Source organism: Ranitomeya imitator, chromosome 2 (assembly GCF_032444005.1).
Source record: "Ranitomeya imitator isolate aRanImi1 chromosome 2, aRanImi1.pri, whole genome shotgun sequence".
Classification (NCBI taxonomy): domain Eukaryota; kingdom Metazoa; phylum Chordata; class Amphibia; order Anura; family Dendrobatidae; genus Ranitomeya; species Ranitomeya imitator.
In genome coordinates, this window is record NC_091283.1 from 119,389,248 (window position 1) to 119,414,508 (window position 25,261).

Here is a 25,261-nt window from a genome sequence, read left to right on the forward strand (position 1 = left end):
AAATTAACCCCTTCACCCAGAGTCTGTTTTCACCTTCCTGACCAGGCCAATTTTTACAATTCTGACCACTGTCACTTTATGAGGTCATAACTCTAGAACGCTTCAATGGATCCTGGTGATTCTGACATTTTCTTGTGATATATTCTACTTTATAATAGTGGTAAAATTTCTTTGATATGACTTGCGTTTATTTGTTAAAAAATCGGAAATTTGGCAAAAATTTTGAAAATGTCGCAATTTTCAAACTTTTATTTATTATGCCCTTAAATCAGAGTCATATCACACAAAATAGTTAATAAATAAAATTTCCCACATGTCTATGTTAGAATCTGTTTTGTTTTTGACCATCCACCATCTTGTTGTGGTTTCTGGCTTCTGGTCTTTTTTCCCTGGAGCTGGGTTGTCTTAGGTCTGGTGATTGTATCACCCATTATTACCCAGCACCTGCCTCCCATTCCTCGCTGGACAACAGTGTTAGTCCACTAGAGTTCTGGCTAGGTGCTTTGATAGCTTTCTGTGTTTGATATTGTGCAGTTCTGGGAGCCCCAGTTCTGCTATCCTTAGTTTCTGTTTTCGTTTGATTTCTGCAGCCCTCTCTGTATTTTTCTATTAGGAGGTGACCTGTTTTTATATATCTGGACTTCCTGATGATACTGATTGGTGAAACGCGTTGAGGCGCTTTCTCTTAAACATCAGAAATGATGTGTACCCCTTTTTACATCTGTTGTCTCTTTGATGCAAAATATCGGTACTGTGTAGTTATTTGCTTTAATTGTATTCAGCATGTCCGAGACTAGCTACTATGGCCACAATGTTTGAGCCCAATTTGTTACACCCTTTTTTATATTAGCTTATCCGTAGGGTCGTTCTTAGGGTGAGCCGACGAGGAATGGGGGCACCACTTCCGCTGAACAGTATGGTGCCAACCCCCGCAGCTAGGCAGGCAGACAATATCAATGTCATTCACTCCCTCTCACACGGTCTAATGATTGCCGTCTATCATTTATCTGAAAATAGGCAATCACTGTCCTTTTCATTTTCCTGTCAGGTCTGAATGGTGGCTTATTTGGTATCACACTATTCAGAGTTGACAGATAGGAGTTTTAGGGACAGCCGCCGTGGAGCGGGGGTGCCTACTCGTGAATATTGTACGGTGCTAACCTCCGCTGTCAGGCAGGGTCAATAAGTATTAACAGTGTGAGGGGTAGTATTCAGTTTAGCATGGTTGTCTCCATGTTGATTGCATGGTATAATGTTTTTTAAGTGAATAAATAAATACTAAGTTTTATCTTAAAGGTGATGCAATAGGATACAAGGTTCTTTTGTTTTTTTTCTTGGTTTTTTGATCCTTGGTTACTCATTTTTTTTTTTTTTTTGGACCTCCTTCCCCCTATTTATAGGTCTCGCTTGAGATTAACCTAGGATCATCGGTGGATCTATTTGCAAGGAATGGGTCGCCCACTGCATCGTAGGCTATCAGCCTAGTCTCAGTGCAGGGTCAGTTTTCCCCCTTCTTTCCTAGTTCTGTGTTGCAGTTCCGTAACAGTCTATTTTACATCAGCACAATTTTATAAGTTATAAAGGTTAAAAGTTGACCAGCGATTTCTTATTTTTACAACAAAATTTGCAAAACCATTTTTTTTTAGGGACCACCTCACATTTGAAGTGACGCTGAGGGGTCTATATGATAGAAAATACCCAAGTGTGACACCATTCTAAAAAGTGCACCCCTCAAGGTGCTAAAAACCACATTCAAGAAGTTTATTAACCCTTCAGTTGCTTCACAGGAATTTTTTGAATGTGGAAGAAAAAAATAAACATTTACTTTTCTTTCACAAAAATTTTCCGTTAGACCTAATTTTTTTTACTTTCACAAGGGTAAAAGGAGAAGATGGACCATACAGTTTGTTATGCAATTTCTCCTGCATTCACATTTTTCCCAGATAAATCTTTTTTAGTTCCAAATTTAGCATTTTCATAAGGGTAACGAGAAATTGCTCCATACAATTTGTTGTGCAATTTATCCTGAGCACACCGATAGCCCATATGTGGGGGAAATCTACTGTTTGGGTGCACGGCAGGGCTCGGAAGAAAAGGAGCGCCATTTGACTTTTTGAATGTAAAATATGCTGGAATAATTAGAGGTTGCCATGTTGCATTTGGAGAGCCCCTGATGTGCCTAAATGGTGGAAACCCCCAACAAGTGACACTATTTTGGAAACTAGATGTGTATTGAGCACTTTGAACCCACAGGTGCTTCACAGAAGTTAATAACATAGAGCTGTGGGGAAAAAAAATTACATTTTTCCCAAATAAAGCTTTTTTAGCTCCATATCTTTCATTTTCATAAGGGTTACAGGAGAGATTGCTCCATACAATTTGTTGTGCATTTTATCCTTTGACTGAACTAGACCTTTGATACCATGTTGCATTTGCATTGCTTCCAAGATGCCATAACAGCACCACTCAAACATTACCTGCCATAGTAGTTTTCATCTGATTGGTGGGTGTATGAATTTTCAGACCCCACTGATGTCATATTAATGACCTATTTATCAAATAGTCCATCATTCAGTAACTCCTGGAGAACCCCTTTAATTGGGTTCTCCTGGCTAGAGCAAAGCTGTGCACGTTAACATTAACTTTGTGTTGGGCACACTGTCGGGCTCAGAGCAGCGGAAGTGTTTAGCTGTAGAAGTGTGAATTTTATCGTGAACCTGTCATGTGAAAAGACGCTATAAGGCTATGTGCTGACGTATCTGAAAGTATGCAGAATTTTCCTGTAGAAATCTGGACTCTCTTCGCAGGAAATCCACTTGCTTTTTTTTTAGTTTTTATTCCTTTTCCTTTTCACGTATTTGTCGCGTTTTTTTGCTTTTTTTTTGCAGATTTTTAGCTTTTTTTCCTATGGTCCAAATACAATTCTACAGTGGCAAATCCGCAGATTTTCCGCAAAATTAATGAACATGCTGTGTTTTTTTCCGCTACGCGTTTTTTGCGGAAAAAAACGCAGCAGGAGTACAAAAATTGTGGAATGCATTAAAATAATGGGATGCTTAATGTAAGCGTTTTTTAAGCATTTTAGCAGAGGAAATCCGCGGCAAAAACGCTAAAAATATGGAACGTGGGCACATAGCCTTAATCTGCAGGTTAATAGCGCTGTGAACCTGCCTGGCACCTGCACTTAGACCCCCCACTGCCTGGAGACAATGAACTTTATTCCTCCCGGTAGCATTTCGGTTTCAGTCATGGGGTGTCGTCGCGGGTTCATTCACCGCTGTATATAAAGTAGTGGATGTAACCTTGTCCCACCACACTGACTGACAGCTGGCCCTATTGCTGAGCTGCTGTCAGTGCTGGGGCGTGGTTACAGCTGCCACTCTCTATACACAGATGTGGCTGAACCCGCGCTGACACCCCCGTACCTGACACTCGAATGCTACCGAGAGGAATAAAGATTATTTTTTTCACATGACAGGTTCCCTTGAATGGATTGATTTTTAGGAGCTATATCACTTTTCTGGGAACATTGAAAGCCTGTTTTTCCTGATAGACAGATCGAAGTAGGAGCAGGTGTTTTATGGGATTTTTATTGGTATAATTTGGGGCTATATAAAAATTTTAATTGTTTCTTATTCTGATTTTTTTGAGACAGAACAGACACACCCCAATTCAGGATTTGTTTTATTTTTTTTCAGGCAGGTCACTTTGATGTAAAAAGACTATTCTTCTGGTCAATATGATTACAGTGATGCAAGGTTTATATATTTCACAATTTTTGCACATACAAGCACCTTTTTACAAAAATGTATTTGTTATTGCATCACTTTATTCTGCGAGCTATAACTTTTTTTTTTATTTTTCCACCTAAAGACTTGTGTGGGGAAATGTTTTTTTGTGGAATGTTGTAACATTTTTACTGGTACCATATCATTGTACATTAACCCTTTTCACGGTTTTTGATTATTGGATGGTAAACAAAAATCAGCTATCCATAAATTGTTTTTATTTTTTTACTGCATGTACCATGCAGTAAAAGTTAAGAGAACTTTATTCCTCAGATCTGTACGATTACAGTGATGCCATACTTGTAGCACATAAACGCATGTTCACATTGGCCATAAAGCGTATTAAACCTACAAGAAACAAAATGAGCAAAAACCCTGCTGTAACTAGATAAGTAAAAAGCAAAAGTGCATTTTCTTATGTAGTTACAGAAAGTTTTTTGCTCATTTTGTTTCTTGTAGGTTTTGTATACTTTTGCACAGTGAATACTATTTTGTAGAATAAGTTGTTACATCATCATATACTAATAACTAACTTTCAACTTTTAACTGACATTCATATGAAGGCTTGTTTATGGGACGAGGTGGTGTTTTCAGATATGCCATTTTTTATTATGTATGATTTTTTGATCATATTATAATTTTTGCATGTCAGTATAATGAAAAAAAAAGTATTTTGATTTAATCTTAAGTTGTGGACTGAAGGACTTAAAGCTAACCTGTCATCAGGATGTTGCCAAATAAACTACTGACACTGTCAGGTTGGCTCTATTACACTTATTAAAATGATACCTGGGTTGAAGAAATCTGTCTTGTGATTGTTGTTTACTCTATATTAGCAGTTTTCAGTTAATGAGATGCTCTTGCTTTGGGGCTGCCTGTGGGGAGGCACTTTGTTTGGTGCTTTAGCTCATAGTCATCCTTGTGGGCTTAAATGATAGGTCCCTGAACCTTCAGTGACCGGCCTCCTATTTTAAAGGGAATCTGTCACCCCATTTCGGGCCTATAAGCTGCGGCCACCGCCATCAGGGGCTTATCTACAGCATTCTGTAATGCTGTAGATAAGACCCCAATGTAACCTGAAAGGTAAGAAAAACAAGTTAGATTATACTCACCCAGGGGCGGTCCCGTCTGATGGGCATCGCGGTACGGCACCTCCCATCTTCATACGATGATATCCTCTTTGCTTCCTGCTGCGGCTCCTGCGCAAGCGTAATTCTCTGCCCTGTTGAGGGCAGCGCAAAGTACTGCAGTGCGCAGGCGCCGGGAAAGCTAAGAGAGGCACGGCGCCTGCACACTGCAGTACTTTACGCTGCCCTCAACAGGACAGATAAAGTACGCCTGCGCAGGAGCAACGGCAGGAAGCAAAGAAGGGGACGTCATCGTATGAAGATGGGAGGCCCCGGACCCAGACCGCGACGCCCATCGGACCGGACCGCCCCTGGGTGATATAATCTAACTTGTTTTTCTTATTTTTCAGGTTACATCAGGGGATTATCTACAGCATTACAGAATGCTGTAGATAAGCCTCTAATGACGGTGGCCTCAGTTTATAGGGCAAAATTGAGGTGACAGATTACCTTTAAATGCTGCCCATGCACAATTATTTTAATCAATGTAACAGCGCCAAACTGACACTGCCTGTAGTTTACTTAGCAAAATCCTGCTGACAGGTTCACTTTATTTAGGCAAGTTTTAGTGCTAAAAGAAATGTTTTTACATAAGTGTTTAATGGACAGTTTCATACCTCTTCATTACTAAATATATATATATATATATATATATATATACACATATACATACACACACACATACACACTGCTCAAAAAAATAAAGGGAACACTTAAACAGAATATAACTCCAAGTAAATCAAACTTCTGTGAAATCAAACTGTCCACTCAGGAGGCAACACTGTTTGACAATCAATTTCACATGCTGTCGTGCAAATGGAATAGACAACAGATGGAAATTATTGGCAATTATGAAATAACACTCAATAAAGGAGTGGTTCTGCAGGTGGCGACCACAGACCACATCTCAGTACCAATGCTTTCTGGCTGATGTTTTGGTCACTTTTGAATGTTGGTTGTGCTTTCACTGACTCTACAACTCACACAAGTGGCTCAGGTAGTGCAGCTCATCCAAGATGGCACATCAATGCGAGCTGTGGCAAGAAGGTTTGCTGTGTGTCAGCGTAGTGTTCAGAGGATGGAGGCGCTACCAGGAGACAGACCAGTACACCAGGAGATGTGGAGGGGACAACAACCCAGCAGCAGGACCGCTACCTCAGCCTTTGTGCAAGGAGGAACAGAAGCACTGCCAGAGCCCTGAAAAATTACCTCCAGCAGGCCACAAATGTGCATGTGTCTGCACAAACGGTTAGAAACCGACTCCGTGAGAATGGTTTGAGTGCCCGATGTCCACAGATGGGGGTTGTACTCACAGCCCGATACCCTGCAGGACGCTTAGCATTTGCCACAGAACACCAGGATTGGCAAATTCACCACTGGAGCCCTGTGCTCTTCACAGAGGAAAGCAGGTTCACACTGACCACATTTGACACACGTGATAAGAGTCTGGAGACACTGTGGAGAGTGATCTGCTGCCTGCAACATCCTTCAGCATGACCGGTTTGGCAGTGGGTCAGTAATGGTGTGGGGTGGCATTTCTTTGGAGGGCTGTACAGCCCTCCATGTGCTTGCCAGAGGTAGCCTGACTACCATTAGGTACCGAGTTGAGATCCTCAGACCCCTTGTGAGACCATATGCTGGTGCAGTTGGCCCTGGGTTCCTACTAATGCAGGAGAATGCCAGACCTCATGTGGCTGGAGTGTGTCAGCAGCTCCTGCAAGTTGAAGGCATTGAAGCAATGGACTGGCCCACCCATTCCCTAGAGATGAATCCGATTGAACACATCTGGGAAATCATGTCTCGCACCATCCACCAACATCACGATGCACCACAGACTGTAAAGGAGCTGGCGGATGCTTTAGTCCAGGCCTGGGAGGAGATCCCTCAGGAGACCATCCGCCGCCTCATCAGGAGCATGCCCAGGCATTGTAGGAAGGTAATGCAGGCACATGGAGGCAACACACACTAATGAGCATCATTTCCTTGTCTTGAGGCATTTCCACTGAAGTTGGATCAGCCTGTAACTTCATTTTCCACTTTGATTTTGAGCATCATTCCAACTCCAGACCTCCGTGGGATATTAATTTGGATTTATGTTGATAATTTTTAGGTTTTATTGTTCGCAATACACAAGTATTGCAGGGTAATATATCTGTCAATTTTACACTGATAAGAGGCTGTTAGACCACTGTAGGTAGCCTAACCATCGGCACTCTAGAAGGGGGGCGATGGTTATCAGAGGCAGCGGGCACCATCTATAATACCATCTAGATTTGTGTTTCTCAACTCCAGTCCTCAAGACCCACCAACAGGTCATGTTTTCAGGATTTCGTTAGTACTGCATAGGTGATGGAATTAATGCTTTAGCAGGTGATGAAATTATCACCTGTGCAATACTAAGGAAATCCTGAAAACTTGACCTGTTGGTGGGTCCTGAGGACTGGAGTTGAGAAACATTGATCTAGATGTTGCTGTCATTCCAAGAAGCGGCATCTTTGTGGTGAAACACCTGCAGCTGGTGTTAGGATCGATCACAGCCATTGCAGTAGGATGTTAGCTTTAGTAAACAGGTGACACCATCTGTTGGTGGCGCCTTCTCTGCTTCTTAGCCGGCACCATCACTTCACTGTACGGCGGTTTTACAGAACTGCTTGCCCCCTGGGCCATACATGTGCGGTGGATGTCAGAAAGGGGTTAAAGCGGACATTCAAGAGACTTTTCAGACCACAAAGCCGCCTTGTGTAAATGAGGAACTAAGCCATGACATGTATTTTGCATTTTAGCAGGCTTCCCCCTGTAGGAGCCGCCTCAGCAGTTTCTCTGTCTTTCGCCCCCCCCCCCCCCATCCCCCCTCTCCTTTTTTTCTCTCCATAGTTGTATAGACAAAACACAACTTTCAAATTTTACAAAATTTAACCCTTCGCTGCAGGCAGGTGTTAGATTTCAGCAGTTTTGAGTGTAAATGGTCAGTACAAAGAAATAAATTATTTTTTTTAAGTGGAGAAAAAAGAAGTCTTACAAAGTTTCTGATCTTCACTTGTGCTGATGAATTACGAAGAAAAAGTTACTATTTCAAAAGGGGGTTGTTCCGTATTGGACAATGTTCTATTCCAGTTGCAATTTGTTAAAAATAAACCTCGCTGTATAGTTTCCCTGGGTTCACCGAGGAGTCGCTGCTGCTGCTCCGGCACTGGCTGCAGCGCTGATACCACGGCACTGGCTGCAGCGCTAATACCACATCAACAGCCAATCAGTAAGCTCTGCCCATGTAGATATGCAGGGCCACTAGGCTCGATGATTGGCTGATGTGCTGGCCACGTGACATCAGTGTGGCCAATGCTAGAGCAGCGGAGGAAACTCGCCGATGGACCCGGGAAAGGCGAACATTGACTAAAAGGAAACAATGCTCTGTAACATTGCTAGAAACATTAAAAAAAGAACCTAAACACAAAAAAAGGTGCTAGATACAAGATTTATATTTCGATGTTTTTTTTCAAAAAGCAAGAATGCAAGAACTGCTATATTAAATTCTTTATTTATACAGTGATTGTACTGCAGACATCTCAAAGCATATATGGTATATTATGTATATTAGCAGCATTACTGGCATAAAAACAATTAACATTACAACACAACAGTATGTATAATCACCAAATTTACAGATATTGCCTCATTCTAATAAAATACATAGAAATATAATAAAAATAGATTTTAAAATGGACATGAAAATAAAGACCAATAAAATATGATAATAGTAGTCACTGAACGAGCGATTAGGTGAAAAGAAATGCCCAGAAGCCCTGTGAGGAGACAAGTGTATATTGGGCCGGGTTCAGGCCATGGTATCAAAAACAGGCAAACTAGAAAAAAAGATTTTCATCCATATTCCAACCGTGTGTCCGTTTGTTGACATCCATACGGCATCTGTTTTCATACATCAATATTTTACAGATCAAATACAGTTTCCTGTGTTAATAATGGCAATGTATCCTTAAAGGGAATCTGTCAGTAGGATCATCCCTCCTAAACCATCTATAAGGGAATGTTGGTCATAAGAAGCTGAGTAACATGATACCTTAATATATGTGATCTGTTGTCTTATTCCAGAGAAATCTACTTTTTTATTATATGTTAATGAGCTGTTAAGATCTATGGGCCGGACATAGATCTGCATGAGAATCTGTCTTCAGAGATTATTATAAATAAACTAGATGGTGGCACGATTCTAACGCATTAGATCTGCATGAGAATCTGTCTACAGAGATTATTATAAATAAATGGGGACGTTACAAGTGTGAGACCTGTAGATCAGGAGAGCAGGCTGTCAGTCGTTAACATGCTAACCTATATAAAATCTCCAAAATACAATAATACCGTGAAGCATAAATATGCAAGACCGGAAAAAAATAGTCAATTATGAAAAATATAACAAGTGTACATCAATGAGAAATTTAAGGGCAAACCAGTATATACAGCATAGATGAATACATTTTATTAATAAATATATACAAAAATATAAAACAGTAATGGGAGAAGTCAGACTAAAAAAACATCAAAATAAATCTAGATGGCCAGATACCGTAGTTCATAATTATATCAATAATAACTAATGGAAGACACAAGGAAACCCCTATCCCCACTTTGTATAACAGAGTAAATATACGGTAAATGGATTAGAAAACATATTTAATAAACCAATACAGAAGAACACTGGCAAAAAAGGCTAAAAGTAACACCAGGTGACCAATAGTATGTTTAAGACACATGAGGACCTTAGATGTCAAAGAAAAAATATGGTACAGACCAGTCCCATAGTACTCCAAACCCGAGCGACACCCTAGGTAATAAAGGACGCACCTGTGCCTAAAACCAGACTGCATGCATCAATGACAACAATATATACTGTATATACTTAAAGACATGATAAACCAGGAAATAAGTAACGCCCCCTTTCATTTATAATAATATCTGGATACAAGTTCTCAGGGAGATCTATGTCCGGCCCATAGAACTCAACAGATCATTTACATATTAAGAAAAATATGGATTTCTCTGGAATAAGACTTCGGATCGCAGATATAAAGGTATCATTGTATACAGCTTCCTATGCCCTACATGTCCATATAGACGGCTTAGGAAGGTGGGTCCTGCTGACAGATTCCCTTTAAATCAAAGGGATGCAATACAAATGATACCCATGAGATGTGTTTATTTTTTTTTTGGGGGGGGGCAAGTCTCATCTGAAAACTTGAAGAGATTTTTTCACAGGCACAAAATGTGATTTGTGTCACCATTTTTTGAGACCTTTAACTATTTTGGAACTGCCAGGCATTGCTTTTTTTTTTTTTTTAAATTCATACCATCTTAAGGTACATGCATTGCATTTTGGGGTGTGTAGAAGTGATGACCAAAAAGTGCAATTCTGGTGTTTAGATAATAATGTTTAGATAAATAATGTAATAATTAGCTAGATCAGGCTTTTGCAGATGTAGCAACATCCCGTATGTTTATTTCTTAAAGGGAACCCTGTCACCCCCAAAATCGAAGATGAGCTAAGCCCACCAGCATCAGGGGCTTATCTACAGCATTCTGTAAGGCTGCCGTCACAGTATCAGTATTTGGTCAGTATTTTACATCAGTATTTGTAAGCCAAAACCAGGAGAGGAGTGTGACGGCAGCCTAATGCTGTGGATAAGCCCCCGATGTATCCTGAAAGATGAGAAAAAGAGGTTAGATTATACTCACCCAGGGGCGGTCCGATCCGGCGCCTCCCATCTTCTTACGTTGACGTCCTCTTCTTGTCTTCACGCTGTGGCTCCGGCGCAGGCGTACTTTGTCTTCCCTGTTGAGGGCAGAGCAAAGTACTGCAGTGCGCAGGCGCCGGGAAAGGTCAGAGAGGCCCAGCACCTGCGCACTGCAGTACTTTATGCTGCTCTCAACAGGGAAGACAAAGTACGCCTGCGCCGGAGCCGCAGCATGAAGACAAGAAGAGGACGTGATCGTATGAAGATAGGAGGCCCCGTACCGGATCGTGATGCCCAGCGGACCGGACCGCAGTGGGACCGCCCCTGGGTGAGTATAATCTAAACTCTTTTTCTCATCTTTCAGGGTACATTAGGGGCTTATCTACAGCATTACAGAATGCTGTAGATAAGCCCCTGATGCCTGTGAGCTTACCTCACCATCGATTTTGGGGGTGACAGGTTCCCTTTAATGTCTGTTGATTTTAATTATTTTTTTAATCTTTATACAGGACCTGAACCTGTGACCATCTGATTGCTTGTTCTAAGTACTGCGATACCATAATATGAATTATAAAGCAAAATCAGGGTCTCCTATAAAGCCCAAGAAAAACCACAGAAAAAAAAAACAGGCTTCTCTAACTCTAGGTCAGATTACCAATGCAACCTATAAAGTCTCACTGATGACAAAAACCTGACAAACCCAATTATGTTCAATGCGATCCGTAATGTGATCCTGCCCTGCCGCTATAATGAAGAAGAACAAGCTAATAAAAAAAAAACGATTTCGAGTTGACCAAAAATAGGAAAAAACCAAAGAAAAATTTGATCTGGATAGTGCTAGTTAGTGGTCTTCACTAGTGATGAGCGGGCGTGCTCAGATAAGGTGTTACTGTCTTTGGCGTCCTTGACTAGACGCCCACTCAACAGCTGTGACAAATGCAGGGATTGCTTAAACTGGCAAGCCCTGCATGTGTTGCGGCTGTCGAACAGCAGTCGCGGGGACTCGAACATATTACCACACGAGCATGCTCGGATAACACCTTATCTGAGCATGCTCGCTCATCACTAGTCTTCTCGTTACTATGTGTGTATATCAAAGGAGACAGTCAGCACTCAATGTTGTAGGAGAGGTGCTCGTAAGCTAAATGTAGTCCAAAAAGTGACCACCACCTGCTGTTTTTCACTGTGTGAGTATAAACTGGCATATTTTGCAACTGTACATTTCAAGACCTACATGCTAAACAACTACAGAAAATGTAAAAGAAAATGCTTTAGTAGTGTAACGATCTGTTTTTTTGTTTTTTTTACTCCTAGCATTCCCCATCAGATCCAATAATAAAAGTGAACTCAACATCTTCAGTGAGAGCTACAATATTCAGCCATCAATTATACGTATAAAACGATTTTAACTAAAGAAAAACAAGAAAGTGATAAATCAAAAAACAAAATATAATATTGGATCTGTACATTTAGTATATGCAACTTTCTGCAGAGCTTTTGTTAAAAGGACTGTCAAGTACCTTTATACTGATGTCCTATCCTTAGGACAGGCCATCACTATCAAATCAGTGGGGATGCGACACTGGGGCCCCTGCCGATCAGCAGTCTCTGTTACTGACCAGATGTGATCAGTTGTGGAGCTGCACAGCACAGCTCCGTCAGCTGTATAATGGTCGTGACTGGGTACTGCAAATCCTTCTCTATTCACATGAATAGTACAGTAGACCTGCAGTACCTCAGTGCGGCCACTATACACCTGACGGAGCTGTGTTGTTTGTTGTGCAGCTCCGCAACTGATCACATCCGGTCAGCACCAGGAACAGGAAATTGGAGATGGTGCCGGATGTTACACCCCCCAACAACCTGATATTGATGACCTGTCCTAAGGGTAGGACATCAGTATAAAGGTAGTGAACAACCCCTTTGAAACATTGCTGAAATAAATTAATATTTAATCTACTGATGGTGAAAAAAAAAAAGTTGGAAAAATGTATTCTCAAATGAGTTCTCTCCGGAAGATCTTGAAACTAGAGGTTTTTCCTTGGTTACTGCATAGATGGTGCAAAATCAGGTCACATCTTTGGGACTCACCACTATGCAGTGCAGACACTTAATAATCATTTATATATTCATATTTTGTAAAAAAAAAAAAAAAAAAAAAAAAAGGTTAAAAACAGCAGAAAACTCAATCTCTAGAATAAAATCCTACTTTAAAAGACAACTGCCTTTTAGGACATAAAAATTCTCTGCCGTCTTTCTATAATAGTACAACATATGGGACATTTATCCAGGACCTCGGCACAGTCCGCGCACACTACCAGGTGACCACAAGGGATGAACACAATGCACACCGCTTTGTCCATACACACTTTGCAGATCTTCTCCTCCTCCAGTTTCCTCAGCTTTTCTTCTATGTTGTTCTCTGCAAAATATAATTTTTCATTAGAAAAGTAAAGGCTTATTAATGTAAAAGTTAGAAAACTATTCAACCCCCACTGGAAATCAGGTTCATTGGTAAAACGTACCAACATTCTGCTGTTTGCAATAAAAAAGGCAAACAAGAACAATGTAAACAGCTCAACACAACGAATATAACCAGCGGTTTCTCCAAACTCAATACAAAATGCCACTTCTACCCAGTTTAACCCCTATCTGACCTTGGACGGGATAGTACGTCCGAGGTCAGATCCTCTGCTTTGATGCAGGGCTCCGTGGTGAGCCCGCACCAAAGACGGGATATGTCAGCTGTTTTGAACAGCTGACATGTGCCCGTAATAGGCGCGGGCAGAATCGCGATCTGCCCGCACCTATTAACTAGTTAAATGTCGCTGTCAAACGCAGACAGCGGCATTTAACTACCGCATCCGGCCGGGCGGCCGGAAATGACGTCATCGCCGACCCCCGTCACATGATCGGGGGTCGGCGATGCGTCTCCATTGTAACCATAGAGGTCCTTGAGACCTCTATGGTTACTGATCGCCAGTGGCTGTGAGCGCCACCCTGTGGTCGGCGCTCACAGCACACCTCCATTTCTGCTACATAGCAGCGATCAGCAGATCGCTGCTATGTAGCAGAGGCGATCGCGTTGTGCCTGCTTCCAGCCTCCCATGGAGGCTATTAAAGCATGGCAAAAGTAAAAAAAAAAAAGTTGAAAAAAAAATGTTAAAAAATTAAAAAAAAATAAAAGTTTAAATCACCCCCCTTTCGCCCCAATCAAAATAAATCAATAAAAAAATATAAAATCTACGCATATTTGGTATCGCCGCGCTCAGAATCGCCCGATCTATCAACTAAAAACAAGCATTAACCTGATCGCTAAACAGCGTAGCGGGAAAAAAATTCAAAACGCCAGAATTACGTTTTTTTGGTCGCCGCGACATTGCATTAAAATGCAATAACGGGCGATCAAAAGAACGTATCTGCACCGAAATGCTATCATGAAAAACGTCATCTCGGCACGCAAAAAATAAGCCCTCAACCGACCCCAGATCACGAAAAATGGAGACGCTACGGGTATCGGAAATGGCACAATTTTTTTTTTTTTTTTTAGCAAAGTTTGGAATTTTTTTTCACCACTTAGATAAAAAAATAACCTAGTCATGTTAGGTGTCTATGAACTCGTACTGACCTGGAGAATCATAATGGCAGGTCAGTTTTAGCATTTAGTGAACCTAGCAAAAAAGCCAAACAAAAAACAAGTGTGGGATTGCACTTTTTTTGCAATTTCACCGCACTTGGAATTTTTTCCCCGTTTTCTAGTACACGACATGCTAAAACCAATGATGTCGTTCAAAAGTACAACTCGTCCCGCAAAAAATAAGCCCTCACATGGCCAAATTGACGGAAAAATAAAAAAGTTATGGCTCTGGGAAGGAGGGGAGTGAAAAACGAACACGGAAAAACGAAAAATCCCAAGGTCATGAAGGGGTTAAGACTGGGCACATTTTCACGGGTATTTTTGGACATGTGGTTCAAAGAGCTGTAAAATATTTTCTCATTTAGATATTCAAATCATTTTTGCATCCTTTTTTTTGTTGGGGTCTAATTTTTGTTATTGTCATAGCTTATTTTTTAGCTGTTATTGTTGGGAAAATAAGAAAAGCAAAAACCAGGAAATTGATTTTATTGATTGATTTATTTAAGACATTGTTCCCCCCATAAATACATACAAGATTTTTTTTTTTTTTTTTTTGGGGGGGGGGGGGGGGCGGGCAAAGGGGCCATCTCAAAACAATAATAATATAAAAAAAAAAAAATAATCTGATTTTCTCTGTATAACAGAACTGATTGGGTCTCCTAAAAATGAGCAGCTCCTGCTCCCTACTCCCAGCGATCCCATGACCACAGGGTCCAGAGGAGGAAGTACTGTCAGCGCTGTGTATACAGTGCTAGGGAAAGCAGAAGCAATAATAAACCATCTCTGCCTTCTCTATAGGGAGCCCGGCTGTGTCTGACAACCAGCTCCCCACTCCCGCAGCTACATAATGGCGTACAGCTGCTCTACTTTGTATCACCATTTTAGAACACCACTGCGGAGTAGAACATGAACCACCTGAAATAGTAAACAATGGCTACTGCAACCTAAGAATTATTCACCTCCCCTGAATAAAATCTCTCACACAAGCCCACATTTGCAAATCAGGTGTTGTCTCAAGCACATCTGATCCAACAAATCAAGTGACTAACAAGTTATGAGAAAAACATACTCAATTCCTGAACTGGCTATGTGCTTGTTAACTCTGATGTATGATTGCATGTTAGAAAAAGGGCAAGGTAAAAAAAAAGATCAAAAACATAGCAAAACTCATTGACTGTTCCTAGAGAAACAGCTGGAAGAAGAATTCACACATTCAAGGTTATAGGAACACGGGTACACTACTGAGACAAGACAGAAAGATGAAGCCATCACCAGCTCCATTAGGCAGGTGGTCAAAAACCCACGAGTGACTGCGCAAGGCGTGAGACAGCAACAACTGAGGTTTAAAGGGAACCTGTAAAAAAAAAAATTATTAACCTGAAGATATGGGGTTAATCTGCAGGTTAATAGCGTTGCTGACCTGCCTGCATGTAGCTGAACATTGCGGGGAGGAAATGAACTTTATTCCCCCGGCAGCATTCCAGTTTCGGTCACGGGGGCAGCGCCAGTGCAGTCACCCCTGAGTATAGAGGGTGGCGGCTGTGACTGCACCCCAATGCAGAGCCAGTGTCAGTCAAGGCCGTGGCACGGTTACACCACTCTCTGAACCCGCACCATGACTGAAACCGGAACTCTGCAGGGAGGAATAAAGTTAATTTTCTCCCCGCAGCATTCGGCTAAGTGCAGGTGCAGGTTAATATCACTATTAACCTGCAGATGAATAACGCTTTTTCTGGTGACAGGTTCCCTTTAAGTTTTCAAATAAAAACACATATTAAACAATGACAAAAAATACATAATTCCCTTTGTGAGTAAGCTGAAGCTTGGACATCATTGAACTTTCCCTCAGGACAATAATCAAACCATAACTTGAAGTCCACTAAGGCTTGGTTTCAGGAGTCCTGGAAGATTCTGGAGTGACGGTCACAGTTGCTGACTTGAACCCCATAGGAAATCTTTGGTGGGATTTTAAGAAGGCTGATGTAGCAGCGAATACAAGAATATTAATGAACTAGAGGCCATTGTCCATGAAGAATGGGCTAAAATTCCAGAGGAACACTGTCCGAAGCTGGTGTTTGGCTATGCATCATGGTTACAGCAGGTCATAACAGCCAGAGAGACTAAGTACTGTACTAAAGAAGATTGTAATTAAACTGGGAAAAATTGGGAGTATCCACTTGTTATACAGCTGTGCTGAACTTTTTAAATCAATGCCTTTAAACCATTCAAATACCACCGTCACTGAACGACCAAGGCATTCTAATAACGCAATTTCCGATGTGTTATCATGGCTGCCACTTCGTCCCCTTGGTTGGGCCTCATCATTTGCTCCACACACTGCTATGCAGAAGTAGAAACAGAAGCAAACAAATGGTCACAGTTTCAAGTAGCCAAAAATGGTGTAAAGGAGGAAGGGGTGTGGATTAGTACAAGCATAATAGGGATTAAAAAAAAGTTTAACAAAAGAAATTATAAAAATTCAAATTACTATTATTTTCCTGTTTAAAAGACGTACTTTATATCTCCATATCCGTCCAGGTCCGATCAAAATCAATCCTTATGGTAAATACCATAAAGAGAAAATTCAAAGCGATAGCAATGCGTTTGTTTGCTCACCACACCACACCACACAAACGATGATCAAAAATGTTGTATGTGTATAAATTTGGTATCGCTGTAATTGTACTGATCTGGAAAATAGTTCCGGGTTATTTTTGACAGAGTAAATAAAAAAACAAAACAAAACCCAGAAGTGTGTGTTTTTCCCCCACCACTTTACTGCCTAGTGGAAGCCTCCCCCCTCTGTTCTCAGAACATTATATGGTAAAATGAATGGAGCCCTACAAAAAACCAAGCAAGCCCTCAAACAGCTGTGTAAATGCAGCATAAAGATGCTAGGACTCTTGGAAAAAAAGAGAAGGAAAAAACAAAAATACAGAAAAATGAAAAAAACAAAAAACAAAAAAAACAACATTTTTCCTCTGTGGGAAGACATGAAACCTCTTTAATGCTGCTACTAATATATGACGGCCCTGTTTTCTGCTGACATATGGACCTTTAAGAATCTGGACACGGTCTTTGTACTAATAAGATTTTAATTGATAATTTCCAATATATGTCCGTACCTTTTTCTGCTGGTTTAGCACTACCATTCGCAGGCTGAGAATTTAATAAATCGGACACCAGGGATTCGACAGATGTGTAGTTTTTTCCAGTGTTTTTTATTCTTTTCGACATCAGTTTCTTAATTTCTTCTAAATGAAATCCCATTTGCTGTGCATGAATCACCAAAGGGGTCTTCACTAATTCACTGTCTGGAAAGAGACACAGATCTATTAATCTGCTGAGAAAAGAATGAAATGGATGGTTTTAGATCTGCTCACATCTCCCATGGATAACCAGGAGGATTGGATGGAGGATGTGAGGGACGGACACTATGCCCTTTAGGACTTACTGCTTCCAGTCACACCCCACTCGCTACAGTGGCATTGACATGTGACTCCTGGCTGATAGGCCATCAATCACACAGGCCGGGCCACCATCATTATCTACAGGGGCAGAGGGCCACGGATGCAATGGGCATGGAAAGGATTGGAGTTGAGTTTTCCTAAAATAATGTAGTCTGAATATTACCATTATAGGAAACAAGCACTATCATTACAAAAGTATCCATTACTATATTTTAGATAATATACAAAATCTACATGTACAATAATATATACATACACACATGGTATATTTGTATGTTAAATAATAATAATAAAATAATATATGTTATACACAAAAAAAAACCAGCAGCATTCTGTAATTGCTAAGATGTGTGCAAACACTGAATATATGAAATTTGGACTGCATTACTGATATAAATGAGGGTACTTAGTGCATAAATTGGCCAATTCATGAGAACCCACCAGCCATGGCAAGGTGACCTTTCTTTGATGGGACCCCTAAACCTAATATTTATCAGACATGCCTCTCCCAGGCTAAAAGCCTACAAGTTTAGAGGGCAGGTAGGATCCAGAACTAATCAAAAATAGCCCAAGGCTAATGGGAGGGAGCCCAGCCAGATATGAAGGCCGTCACCACTTCCACAGTGCACAATAGCGGTCTTGGTCAGTTTCTTGTAGTATACAATTGGAGATGGTGACTGCCTCCATATCGGACTTAGCACTTCTCCCATCAGCTTCAGGCTGTTTTTAATTAGTGCTGGAACCTACTTGCCCCTTTCAATTTGTAGACTTTTAGGCCGGGAGAGGCATGTCTGATAAATATTAGTTTTAGGGACTCCTCAAAGAAAGGTCCCCTTGCCGTGGCTGGTGGGCTCTAATGAATTGGCCAGTTTATGCACTACGTACTTTCATTGTATAAGTATATTCTATATATCAGTAATGCAGTACAAATTTCATATATTTAATGTTTACATACATCTGAGCACTTACCGAGTGAGTGCTGCTGTATTCAATTTTGGCACTAACAATGTACAATAGTGTTCTTGTTACCTTCAGGTAAAGCAGGAGGGACATCACTTTCCTAAAGGAAGAAAACACAAATATTGAATAATAACATTGCCGTTCACAGATACCCATGATTAACTTTTAAAATCAGTTGAACAAATTTAATTTCTAGATACTATTGCCAATGATAAAATGTCTTCGATGGGGTTTGTGTGCCCAGAGGGGGAGTCAGAACAATGCGGTACATTTATCAGCACTGACTTTCCACACAGTGCAACCATCATAAAATGCAGCAAATCTATAACAGCGGCGATGATCTTTACTGTCTGGTCCGAGTTTACACCAGTTAGCTTAGTTTGTGACAACATTTTTGCTCATTTTTGTGATAGGTTGCTAGTGTCTGGCCACAACCATTTCTAGTGCAGTCACACTCCTTTGTTAGACAATGCGCAGAAAGTGTGTTAAACACATGACAAGTATAGTGCAAGTCATAAAAAAAACATTTTTGCTGCATTTAGTCAAATAACTCTTCCCCAGCGTATGTGTGTGCTGGAGCCAATGAGAGCAGGCATGTTATTAAGGGTAGAGGGGAAGGACACCTCTGACAGCAAATTATCTGCCATGAGAATAAAAAATTGGGACCTGAAGTCTGGTGATCTCATGGAATTGTACCCACACTAGGCTAGGTTCACATTTGCCGTTGAGTCTGCTGCGTATCGTCCGTAACCACACGCAAACGCAGCGTTTTTTATCCGCATCAGCTTATGCATGACAGGAAAAAATGCGGCGTTTGCATGCATTTTTACATGCATTTGCGCTTTTGACGCGCATGCGTTTGATATTTCCAGGAGTGCGTGTCTCAATGGGCGTGTCTAAATCAGTTCCTGGACATGCGCAGTACGAGGTACGCAAACGCATCAAACGCATGCGTACGCAAAGACATGCGTATGCATGCTTCCCAAGGACAGTAATGCATTTTTTTAACGCACTCATCCGGATGAGCATGCCTGCGCATATTTCACGGAAATTTGCCACCTCAAAATTCCAACATGGTGCGTTAGCCGCGCCCCGCTGCACACTGTGAAAAAACGCATGCGAAAACAAACGCGGGCGAACACATGCAAGCGCATGAACCTGTGTCTACAATGTTAAAGATAGGAAATCAAGACGCATGCGGATGTATGCGTCAGAAACGCTGTGGAAACAACTGCAAATGTCAAACCGGCCTTAGATGGAATTCTGTCTGCATGGCATCTTTATGGCACAGTCATCCCTGCATGGAAGGCAACTGGAAAATCTGCCAATTCAACTGTTAAATTAGAGAGGTCAGCGGTTGTACCCACAGGGCCGGCACACCCTAAGGTTCGGCACATTAATCTGTCTACATAAAGACAGTGATCACATGTGAGACAGTCAGTGACTCCATTGTTTGGCATCCAGTTTAGTCAGGAGGAAACAGAACTCACCGGCCAGCTCGGCAGGGGCCTGGTCAGCTGCACAGTGTTGATAAAATGCTGCCCTTTTTCATCAACTAGAAATTTGCACCTACAGTGACAGAAAAAGAAAAAGCATGTTAGATTCTTACATCAAAAAGAATAAGATACAGAAATGGAGCCTTGGGCTCTGTTCACAGTTAGTTGGGTTTTTTTTACATTCCCAATTAAAAAAATAGGGATTTTTGTGTACTCACCGTAAAATCCTTTTCTCCGAGCCATTCATTGGGGACACAGGACCATGGGTGTTATGCTGCTGCCACTAGGAGGACACTAAGTTAACACAGAAAGATAACTCCTCCCCTGCAGTATACACCCTCTCACTGGGCAATATTCAACCAGTTCGGTATTAAAGCAGTAGGAGTATTAAATATAAGACAATAAAACTGTCAAAACCAAAGAAGATATAACAAGCCAATAGGCTAACAGGGTGGGTGCTGTGTCCCCCAATGTCTCCTACGCCTCATTGGGGGAGACAGGACCATGGGACGTCCTAAAGCAGTCCCTGGGTGGGGAGCAACATAGCTGCTATTACCCCATGTACCATAGGCTTACAGTTAAGGTACTATTGCCGACTGCATAATGCGCCTTGCAAGGGCAGCGTCTGCAGAAGAAAAGGAATGAATGTGGTAATGCTTGGTCCAGCTTGCATACTTTTACAAAGTCACAGCTTTGCAGACCTGTTGTGATGACGCCTGGTGCAGAATGGGCCAAGAGGCGCTCACTGATCGAGTAGAATGGGCCGTAATCCCGGCTGGGATAGGAGCACCCTTGACACGATAGGATTCCTGAATAGCCGATCGGATCCACTTGGCTAGAGTAGCCTTGGAAGCGGGAAAACCCTTCAGTTGTCCCTCTGGAAGGACATCTGACTTGCGGAAGGGAGCAGTCCGTGAGACGTACCCTCGAAGAGCCCTAACCACAACAAGAGTGTGCAGAGCTTTCTCAACTCGATGGACTGGTGCCGGACAGAATGAAGGCAGAATAATCTCTTCATTGAGGTGAAAAGAAGAGACGACCTTGGGTAGAAAAGAGGGGGGAAGTCCTCAAAACCACCATATCCGGATGAAAAATCAGAAACGGGGGTCGGCAGGAGAAAGCCGCCAACTCCAAAACTCGCCTGATTGACGTAATAGCCACTAGAAAAGCTACCTTCCAGGAAAGGAAGACCAGAGAGACGTCCTGCAGTGGCTCAAAAGGGGCCTCCTGAAGAGCTCCAAGGACCAAATTAAGATCCCATGGATCCAAAAGGCATTTTATAGGGAGGCACCACACGGGAAACTCCCTGAATGAACGTCTTAACCAGTAATCTGGTGGCAATCTTTCGCTGGAATAGAACTGACAACGCTAATATTTGTCCTTTAAGTGAGTTAAGTGCGAGACCGGACTCTAGTCCTGATTGGAGAAATTCCAAAAAGGAAGGAATGGAAAATACCAGAGGAGACCGCCCATGGGCATTGCACCATCCAATGAAGTTTCGCCAGGTACGGTGATAAATGCGCATGTACACGGGTTTCCTAGCACTGATCATGGTGGAGGATACCTTAGGGGAGAATCCAGCTTGGGCTAGAATCCAGGATTCAACAGCCACGCCGTCAAACACAGGGCCCGGAGTTCTGGTGGTACATCGGGCCCTGAGAGAGAAGATCCATGCGATCTGGAAGCCGCCAGGGGGTGTCGGCAACCAGCTGAACCAGTTCCGCGTACCATGCCCGGTGCAACTAGGATCACCGGAACTCCCTCTACCCTAATCTTCTTGATGACCTTCGGTAGCAGGGGAAGAGGAAAAATGTACGGGAGGTGGAATTGATGCCACGGCAGGACCAGTGCGTCTGCTCCAACGGCTTGAGGATCGAGGGACCAGGCAATTAATCGGGGGAACCTTGTTGTTTAGTCTTGAAGCCATGAGGTCCATATCCGGAGTCCCTCAGCGAAGACAAATCTGCTGGACAACTTCCGGGTGGCGAGACCACTCGCCGGAGGAGAGACTCTGGTTACTGAGGAAGACCGCCGCCCAATTCTCCACACCTGGTATGTGAATCGCCGATATGGGCGAATGGTGGCTCTCGGCCCAACAGAGGATGTGGGTCACTTCGAGCATGGCTGCTTTGCTGCGGGTTCCCCCTTGACGGTTGATGTACACTACCGCTGTAGCGTTGTCAGATTGGATTCTGATGGGATGACCTGCCAGGAGATGGTGAAAACTGAGCAAGGCTAGTCTGATCGCTCGTATTTCCAGGATATTGATGGGGAGACGCGATTCCCGAGTGGACTGCACCCCAGCCCAAGAGGCTGGCATCGGTGGTCACCATCAGCCAACGCAATGGGAGAAAGGACTTTCCTTGGTTCAGGCATGACTTCAGCGTCCACCACCTGAGGGTCTGCCTGACCTGTGGAGACAGACAAACGATGGTCGAGAGAGGATGGGTTCCCGTTCCATGCCGACAGCAGCGCATGTTGCAAGGGATGGAGGTGGAATTGTGCGAACGGAACAGCTTCTATGGCTGCTACCATCTTCCAGAGAATGCGCATGCTGTAACGAATGGACTGGGAGACTGGGCGGGAGAGACTCCGTGCTCCCTGCTGCAAGGCCAAGGACTTGTCTGGAGGGAGAATGACCAGGCAGCGGGAAGTGTCCAGTGTCATTCCAAGAAATGAAATCCGCTGAGCCGGGATCGGAGAAGATTTTTCAAAGTTTATCTTCCAACCCAGGCGAGAAAGAGTATCCACTGTGATAGCGACGACTCCTCGCAAGCTGGATATGACGGAGCTTTTATCAGCAGGTCGTCCAGGTAAGGGACTACCACCACTCCCCGAGCATGAAGGATTGCCATGACGGCTGCCATGACCTTGGTGAAAACTCAGGGAGCAGTGGTGAGGCCGAAGGGTAAGGCCACAAACTGAAAGTGTTCCTCTCAAAAAGCGAAGGAACTGTTGGTTAGGAAGGAAGATTGGGATGTGGAGATACGCATCCTCGATGTCTATGGATGCTAGGAACTCTTCCTTTTCCATGGATGCGACGACAGAATGGAGAGATTCCATTCTGAAACGTCAGATTTTGATAAAGTTGTTGAGAAGTTTTAGGTCCAGTATCGGTCGCAGCAATCTATCCTTTTTTCGGACCACGAATAGGTTCGAGTAAAACCCTTTGAATCTTTGGTCTTGGGGGACCGGAATGATGACTCCGATCCCTTGTAGTGCCCTTATGGCCTGAAGAAAAACAGTTTCTTTTGTTGTGGGAGAACTCGACTGGAAAAAAAACGTGTCGGAGGAAGAGAAGAAAACTATCTTGTATCCCGAGGACATCAGTTCTCTGACCCACTCGTCGTGGACGACAGAGCCAGGCTTGGCGGAACGAAAGCAAACGGCCACCTACTTTGTCGATGTCCTCCGGATGTTGCAACGAGTCATTGAGTGGAAGATCTAGAGGATCTGGATCCCTTAGTTCCAGATGTCCTAGGTCTGGGTTTCCAGCTACGGTTAGGCCTGTACGAAACCTGGGAACCTCGGTCTCCGCGCGAGGCTCGTGCGGATCCTGGATGAGTAGATGACCAATTTGGATCGCTGCGAAAGGGCCAGAATCGAGGTGGTTGTTGATACCGAAACAGCAGTGTAGGTTTTTGTTGAGGAAGAAATTTACCTTTTCCTCCAGTTGCATCAGAAATAATTTCTTCTAACTTTTCTCCGAATAAGCGACCAGCTTGGTAGGGGAGAGATGTCAATGATTTTTTGGAAGCAGAATCTGCTTGCCAATCTCTAAGCCACAGGGCACTTCTGATCGAGCAAGTATTTGCGGCTGCCTGGGCAGCGCAATTGGCTGCATCTATTGAGGCGTTAACCACAAAGTCCCCTGCTTGTGCTATCTGGTTAGCCAGGTTGACCTCCTCTGGAGGAAGACTACTGTCGTGGACGGTGGTGGTAAGCACCTCAGCCCAAGCGACCATAGCCTTAGCCACCCAAGTGGTGGCAAAAGATGGAAGGCGTGACGCTGCAGTGGCCTCGAAGACAAAGTGAGCCAGGTAGTCAATTTGACGGTCAGTAGGGTTTTTGACTGATGAACCGTCAGACAAAGATAGGAGAGTTTTTGAAGCAAGGTGCGATACGGCAGGATCCACGGAAGGAGACTGAAGCCAGTCCTTGATTAGTTCCTGAGCAAAAGGGTATTTGGATTCAATAGGGTTTCGACCCGTAAAACGTTTGTCGGGCCGGTCCCTATGTTTTTGGACAATGTCCTTAAATTCAGGATGAGTGACAAAACACCTTTTGAACACGTTTAGTCCGTTTAAAAGACACTACGTGTTCTTGAGTGGATACAGACTCCTCGTCTTTTTTCAGAGTCTTGTTGACCGCGTCAATAAGAGAATCAAGTGTCTCTTGAGAAGTTGAAGAGTCCTGAACTAAAGATGCATCAGAATCGTATTCAGAGTCCTGTGCATTGGGGTTCTCGGGAGAAGGGGAACGAGAAATTGAGCTTGCGGAAGCTGAAGGACAAGCACGGCTGTAGTCAGGGGACACAACATGAGTCCGTTTTCTGGAACCCTTAGTCTTTACTGACAGTACGCCCTCTGCTGGTGGACAGGTCCGTACCGTCACCAGAGTCCTCTGCGGTAGTCTTGCTTAAAGAGGGACCCCGGAGGGAATCTATTGCCTTGGCCAGGAAATCCGTAGAACGTGAGAGGGAAGCGACCCACTCAGGGGGACTAGGCTTCACAGGGTCAGAGACGCGTTGGCGGGAGGCGGCTGCACACAGGTCGGATCACAATCCGCACATAACGGGGTAGTGTGAGCTCGGGGCAAGGCAGTACTGCAAGTGGCACATGAAGTGAAAAACACTGTGTGCTTTTTGTTAGCCTTCTTGGCTTCTTTAGGTGAAGACATAACCTTAGAGATAAGGGGCCAGATAGGCAGGGTATGCTCTATAGGCAAATAAGCAGTGAATAAAACAATATGCGGTTTGTGAGACCGCAGCCAGCTCACCGATCAGACGCAGGTGCTCGGAACTTCGTCAGAGACCAATA

The 25,261-nt window shown here is 43.0% G+C and overlaps 1 protein-coding gene across 1 annotated transcript in view; it reads right to left on the reverse strand.

The window, feature by feature from the left end:
* Window positions 1–12,802: 12,802 nt before the first annotated feature.
* Window positions 12,803–25,261, reverse strand: part of XIAP (X-linked inhibitor of apoptosis) — a 41,766-nt gene continuing 29,307 nt past the window's right edge. The window contains exons 4-7 of the mRNA XM_069747181.1: window positions 20,217–20,295; window positions 18,796–18,826; window positions 17,422–17,610; window positions 12,803–13,081 (exon numbers count right to left, since the gene is read on the reverse strand). Coding sequence (XP_069603282.1) covers window positions 12,888–13,081; window positions 17,422–17,610; window positions 18,796–18,826; window positions 20,217–20,295 — 493 coding nt within the window. The 3' untranslated portion in view covers window positions 12,803–12,887. The remainder of the gene's footprint in view (window positions 13,082–17,421; window positions 17,611–18,795; window positions 18,827–20,216; window positions 20,296–25,261) is intronic.